The sequence below is a fragment of the Aegilops tauschii genome, chromosome 3 (genome assembly GCF_002575655.3).
Source record: "Aegilops tauschii subsp. strangulata cultivar AL8/78 chromosome 3, Aet v6.0, whole genome shotgun sequence".
NCBI lineage: Eukaryota > Viridiplantae > Streptophyta > Magnoliopsida > Poales > Poaceae > Aegilops > Aegilops tauschii.
In genome coordinates, this window is record NC_053037.3 from 1,739,956 (window position 1) to 1,747,558 (window position 7,603).

General features: G+C 42.5%; 1 protein-coding gene across 1 annotated transcript; it reads left to right on the forward strand.

Annotated features, from left to right (window-relative positions):
• The first annotated feature begins 444 nt into the window (after positions 1-444).
• Positions 445-1,145, forward strand: LOC109768840 (uncharacterized). Its single transcript, XM_020327573.4, has one exon. It carries the CDS (start codon positions 592-594, stop codon positions 967-969), a length of 378 nt encoding a protein of 125 aa, XP_020183162.1. The 5' UTR covers positions 445-591; the 3' UTR covers positions 970-1,145.
• The last annotated feature ends 6,458 nt before the right edge of the window (positions 1,146-7,603 follow it).

A 7,603-nucleotide genomic window follows, 5' to 3' on the forward strand; every position in this document is an offset into this window, starting at 1 on the left:
AGATATAGGAAGCGGTAGGATTCCATTCACGCATCCATCCATCAACCAGTGCAGTGACTGGCGCAACGTCAATCTAGCTGCCTGCCATGAACCATCATGCACTCAGGTCGGACATGACATGCATCACTCAGGCTGGCATGGATCACTACCAAACTGTTGCAGCGGTACTGGAACATCTGTAGCCACGATCGATCCACGTCCACCAATGGATCCTGGCCGCGCCCTGTTGTACCAGCTACGTGTTCCTCCGTCGCTGGCCATGGCTCATGGGGAGTGCCACCCGCAATAACTTAAGTAGCACGCTATAGGGTTCGAAATACTAGTAGGTCTTACGCTAGCTAAGAGATTTGTTCAAACACATGAATAAATATTTTAAATAGTGCGCCATAGCACTGCTATAGTGTTTATAAGAGGTTTGCCGGCATAGTGCGCTATAGGTACCCATGGGCCATGGCCACCATCTACCTGCAGCTGGCTATAAACCTCCCGCGCCGCACCTCAGCTCAGCTCGCTATGTCTATGCTAGAGTGAAAGCCATACACCGTGGCACCGAGCAGCCAAGCTTCCCCTAGCTTCTTCTTCGGCAGATTGATGGAGACTCAAGCTCCCCCTGCTTCTCTAGACCTGTCTCTGGCACTGGCCACCATGCCACCACCGTTACCACCACCACCACCACCAGCAGCCCCATCTCTCTCTCTTCAGGCTGCCGGAGATGCCGTTTCTAGTGCTGCTGCTGGCGCCGGTTGGAAGGTCTTCTTCTGCCTCTTCTGCGACAAGAAGTTCCTCAAGTCGCAGGCGCTGGGCGGCCACCAGAACGCGCACAGGAAGGACAGGGGCGCCGGCGGCTGGAACGCCAGCCTCTACCTCCCAGCTGCTGACCACGCCTCGCCGCCGACCACCGCAACTGCTCGTCCTGAGATCGACGACGAGAAGCAGCAGCAGCAGCTTGATCTTAGCCTTAAGCTTTAGCTAGCTAGCTCGCTTATGTACGTTTTCTCCTCTTTAATTAGCTAGTGCCTCTGTGCATGTGCTAATATGCACTAGACATCTCTGGTATGTACTGTACGTACGTATATACGAGAGAATAGTGTTGCCCAGTTTGCAAATTTGAACGTACCCATGCAAAAAACTACTCCTTCCGTTCACTGTTATAAAATATTTTGACTGAAATGAGTGAACAGGCACACTAAAACGTGTCTACATACATCCAATTTAGAAAAAAAGTTAGAACATCTTTATAGTAAACGGAGGGAGCATATGGCATGCAACATAAGAAAAAAAATCTCAGACCATGTTTGTGATTGCTACGTTAGTTATTAAAACTACTACTTTGCAGTAAAAACTAAAAATCCATTATACACCTGAAAAAAAGTTCTCCCTCTAATCGTTATTTTCACCTTAAAAACGGCGTTTATCGAAAAGGCAAGGTGATATATGAAACTAATAATTAGGCCAGGATGTAGGTGACGTGCTGACACAATGTTTTCTTTTCATATATTAAACAATCAAGAATTAACCCTTTGCCCATATTTCCTGCAAACATCATCATTACTTGTCACAACTAAGGCATCAAGAGTGCTGGGTTGGCAACCTACTGTTAGCTCTGCCTGTGATTTATGCCAACAGAAACATGTTATACAGTGAAGAGCAAGCACTCTCCACATTTATATCATGGATGCAACATAATCTTTTTCTTTTGTAGCTAAAACCTCTTTTCACATGTACTTTATCGAATTATATGCTCCACTACATTATAATATTAATACATAACTATACTAAGATCCTTTCCTATTGTTTTCCTGTGTAAAAAGAGACGTTATTTTTAGTGTTATCTCTAGAAGTAAAATATTCACATTCCTCCAGTCATGCAACGGTTAAATTCAAAAGGTTTGCTTAATCTATGTTGTCTAAGATTTGTTGCGTCTAAGTTGATGCCTTGAGCCATGTTGGGATTCACGTGAGGATGGCGAGAATATTTTCTTTTCTTTCTATGAGAAAGGGTGTGATGAGTTAAGAATATTAGCTTAGAGGGATAGGGACGTTGATATGTACTTAAAATAATTCAGTCAACTTACACATACCCGGACCAAAATTCTAACTAGAAAACATATAAGAGATGATGATATCTAAGTACAATAAGAAAACCATTTTAGCTTTACCGTTATCGGACTATCTCCTTGTAGAAAAGAAGGCAAAACTCTTTCTTTTTATTTCCCTGCCTTCAAAGTTTTCTTTTATTATTGTTGAGTATTGCCAAATCAAATCCAGAAAATCAAATCAAGCAATTATCATTAATATTTTTGCTTCGTTTAGAAAGGACCGAGGCCATCTCGCAGTATTGTGCATGTCATAAACACAGTAGGTAGATCAAATATAATACGCTGATTCATGCCCCCCCCCCCCCCCCCCCCCGACTTGTTTCACTCGGGCATACAGACCATTTTCTCTACTCTGATGCCATTTTAGATGCGGTACGCCCGAGATGTGTTCATGTCTGACAGAGGACACTTATATATGACCTCTCTTTCCTAGATGAACCATAAAGCAACAACGAGTAAAACAAACAGTTAATTGGAGTTGAACTACAATAAAAAATTAAGCTAACACCCATACAATAACCCAAATTCCAGCATGTTATTCCTACATAACTAAATTAATAATCCCTACCAACTTATTTCTCTCAACATGCAAAAATCATCTCGACATGCAACCATGCGTGGAAAATTTCGTTCTATTACAATAGTTATATTTACTATACAACAATTAAATACAATAAACCAACTATATTTCTAGTTTCGGTATTCATACTATCAATCAAATATTAGTATTCCAACAACCAAACTAGTTGAGATATAATGGAATCAATTTTCGCATCCACGCGCATGTATTGTCTGATTAACATGATCCTTGAACGTTTGCCGGGATCAATAAACTACTCCCTCTGTCTCCAAATATAAGACGTTCTTGCTCCAAAATGTCTTATACTTTGAGACAGAGGTACACTATGGAATGAGCCAGCATTGTCGTATGTCCAGGGGGCCAAGATCCAGCGAGCACTGCACGCACAGTGGATGGGTGCTGGTAGTTTCTCAGAGAAAGGACGATGTACACTATTGACGGAGACTTGAGAGCAGAGCTATAGGTATATATGCCAGCTGAAGTGAAGTGTTTGTCATGGCCTGCTTGCCCACACAGGCCGGGCCATAAATAGTTATTGAGAGCTTGCCAGGACATATGAACTGACGAGGACACGACTGATCAGTGCATCTGGTTTTAGCCATGTATAGCCTTGCTTGTTATGTGCCGACATAGGTACAAGAATGCACGTCTGTGCCCTTGGCCCCAACAGGACACAGGGAAGATCACGTATATGATACTGATGTTGAAGAAGATCCTATTCTGAGGGTGTACTCTGTGTCGTCTACATTTTGAAAAGTATAAGTGGTATATGTCCGCCTGCGTGTCAACATTTCGTGTACTTGGGGGAGGTTAATTAGTCATGCGTCGTGTAGCTAGGATCATGTTGCTTGTTGCATGTTGTAAGCACAATTAGTTTTCCTTATCGAAAAAGCATAATTAGTTGGACCTGGCTACCTGGCGCACGAGCGCTCGTTCGGGCCAGCGAGCGCCCTCCCCAAAAGGAAAGTTTTACCGCACGCCACGTCAGGACAGTTTAGAAAAGGAAAAACCTCCCGCGCCAGCTCCCACCTGCATTTATTAGGGGATCAAAAACTTTAAGAACTTGTAACTTTTGATTAGAATGTCAAAATTCAAATCCGTTTTCACCGGTGGGTTTCTCGCGACGAGTTCTTCAAAACTAGATCCCATATGAGTAGGTTTCGAAGAACTTTTTTTTCCGAGCAACTTTGTGTGCTACAGAGGCAAGTTTAGTGTTATAGAAAAGCAACTCCTTTTTCCTAGTATGACTACCTATCAACGGAGGATCCTTTTAAGTCGGTTACCATGACTATCAATTGACTAGTTTCACCTCTAAATCGCCTAACATAAAGACAACGCCAATGTGGATCACCAAAACGCCCCAAATATCGGAATCGACCTCTCTAGACACTTTTAGCCATCCAATGAGTCCAACTACTATCAGGCATGTAAAAAAGGTCTGCTGCCCCATATGAGTTCCTTGCAGTAAAAAATAGCATGCATCCCCTATGCAAAAGTAAAAAACATGCAACAACTTTGCTATGATTTCAGACAACTCTTACAAAATTTGAAGCAACTAGTGTCATGCATTAAAAGAGGGGTTGCTGCCCCATAAGCTCCTTGCAGTAACATCATGCAACCCTTGTGCAAAAAAAAGAACCAAAAAAACAACTAGTAGAGACAACATATATAGGTATGTTCCACCCGCTCCCCTCTACGGTCGCACCAAGGGATCCCACCCGAGGAGGGGAAAATCTTGACTCCCCCTCTATGACCCAAACTTAATTACAGGAATCTAAAACATTTAGATATTTATCAAAAAATGGTCTTGATAAAATATTTCTGTTCGTGAGGATTGGGCAACTGGATACATGGTTTTAGGCAAACTATTTGTTGATTGTGGGCAACTGGATACTTTGTTTTAGGCAATTGTATGGTTGACTGTGGGCAACCGGATACTTTTTTAGGGCAACTTTGGGTGAAGGAGGCAACTATCGTGCTATAGAGAAGCAACTTCTTCTCTTTGGCCTAGTAGGACTTCCTATTAGATTTGTTGGCGTAAAAACAAGAAAAATCAGACAAAACATAACGCCCCTTTAGTGCTACATACAAAACAACGTCACTACACTATGTGTACCTGTGAATTTTACTAACATTATCCCAACTTGCCTATCATGCATGGTTGCTCATTTGCCTATTGTTTGATAGTTAGTTGCCTACAATTGATGTGCAGTTGCCTATAAATATTGTAAATTGCCGACCAATTGATGCCTAGTTTCCTACTATTGATAATTAGTTGTCTATCATTGCTTCTCGGTTGCCTAACTTTGCAAAAATAGTTGCCTACAATATTGTGAAGTGGTTTACCATTGTTTTTCTAAGTTCCATGCAAACACTCTAAAAGTTGCCAAAATTGAGCACCAAGTTGCCTATCGTAGTTAGCAATAGCAGATACAAGAGTACCAATGGTAGATGACTTCATATTATTATAGGCAGTTTAGAATCAACAATATGCAACTTAGAAGTACCAGTGAGGAAGCTAGGAGAATATGCAACTTAGAAGTACCTGTGAGGAAGTTAGGAGAATGTTAGAGAAAATTAATTAGGAGAAAGTGTAGTGAAGTTGCCTATTTTTTGCACTAAAGTTGTCTCTCGTAGAAAGAAAATTGCTTATAAAGGTGATATGATGTTGTCTACCTCTGTTCAAGGTTATTCTCTATTACTAGTTAGTTGCTCATTGTTGGTACTTAGTTACTTTAAATTGGAGTGGAGTTGCTTCTGTTTAGCACTAAAGTTGTCTCATCTAGCGTCCAAGTTGCTTTGTGAAAGAAAGAAAAATCATCAAAACGTATTCATGTGGGTATAGTTTTGAAGAGCTCGTCAGGACCTGGCTAGCCAACATCCGTGTGCTTAATAGCGTTGGTGGGCAGACTCCCCTAGAAAGGGAAAACACACAGATCTCATACCACCCATCCCCACATAGTTCAAAATTTGAAATCATGATAGATGACTTAAATCCCACAAAAACTTTTCGATATTGTAGGCAACTTAGGTCCCTTGATGGACAACTTTCATAGTATTGTAAGAAATTGAGGATCACTCGTAGGCAACTTCGTAGTGAAAGGGCAACCTGGTTTCTGCGGTAGACAACTTATAAGCCATGTTAGAGTTTCCACTCTACGGTAAGAAATTTTCACAGTATGATAGGCAACTAAACAATCCACAACTTATTCTCCAATGTATGCAACTTAGAAATCATGGTGACCCCCCTATTACACTGTTGCACACAACTAACTAGGTGGCTACTAGGCGAAGTTAGTCATACACACGGTGCAATTCATCTAGCAGTAGAGTTGCTCATGTTTAACACTAATGTTGCTTCATCTAGCATCAAAGTTGCTTTCGAAAAAAAATCATCAAAACATATTCATATGGGATCTAGTTTTGAAGAGCTCGTCGCGAGGAACCCTGCAGTGAAAACGGTTCTGCGTTCTAACACTCGGTTTAAAAGTTGTAGCTTTTTGAAAATCTAAAACAGAATAAATAGATGACGTTGGCACATGCATGCGCTTTACACTACCCAGTGGATAACGCGTTTATTACAGACATCAAACTAGTTTTGTCATCTAGCGCGTGCGCTCGCCGCGTCCATCCGGCGCAGCTGCACTGTGAAGTATTTAGGTAATTTAGTTTTGTCTGCACTCGCACATGTTTAGGTTTTCCTTTTATGTCCCCTAGCTAGATTGAAGAGGACAAAGAGAAAAACGTTTTTATGCTACTTATTAAGGTGAACATGCTAATCCAATGGGGTACTTTGTTGGGCTACAACTAGGTTTCCTTGTTGTGTGCCGACATGTGCCGACTAGATTGATTGCAACTAGTAGCGATTCATGCAACCTCCATGAAGGGCTGCCTTACCCTCCCCCTCCCCTCCAAAGCTTCGCTCTGTCGTGTTTACCAATGCTTTCTCGAGGATTTGGAAGAGCCACAACACGGAAGTATTTCATGGTTACCAACTCCCACGCCACCGTTGACCCTGAAACATCGGCAACAGCGAGATTAAATTTGGCACTGGTGCTTCTCCCGCTCTCTTAATGAACCTATCCTGTGTTGGAATAACCTAGTTTTGACTGCCATGGAAGCGTTTCTGGTTTGGCTGTGGCAGCCGTGATCGTTGCCGTGGCAGCACTTCCATTCAGTTAGCGTTTCCTTCGGTTCGTGTGTAGTCAAGCCACGAGACGCGCTGTGTGCGATCCGTGGACAATTTGTAGGGAGTCGTGGGATAGCATGATCCGGTAGGAGTGCGTAGGCCGCGGCATGATTTGGTTCTATTGAGGAATAAAAGGAGCAAAACAGAAAAGACAGCAACACTTTGCGCCGCGAAAATTCCTCTCTCAAGAGCTGAAATCCATGGTTGAGAGGCGACATCCTCAAGAGCGGGATCCAAGTTTCGTTATTCCCTAAAAAAAAGAAAAGGATCCAAGTTTCGTCGTGAGTCGATTGGCTCGCAAACCTAGATCATGGAGTATTATGTACTCTTACCTCATGTGAAAAGGGAAGGTAAGAGGAAGCATGCTAAACTTCTAATCAAATCTTTAAAAGATTGTATTCGCTTGATCCGCCCTTAATATTTTGTCTAGTGGAAACATAGTTCAGGTTTGCCACACTTTTGACCTGTCGACAAAAGAATAAAGATCAAGAACGCACGATGATGATAGACAAGAATCACCAACAAACTGTTGCTACATCTGTAGCCATGATCTGCCTCGACGTCCCTCTCATGGGCTGGTGTTCCTCTGTGGTTGGCTATAGCCGGTGGGCACCATACGTGGTGCACGTTGGTACCCCTCGCAATAGTGCGGCTCCCAGATTTAGCAAGTGGCACGCTTCCATCTATAAACTCCTCACTCCACACCCATTGCTAGCTGTAGGCTAGAGAGTGAAA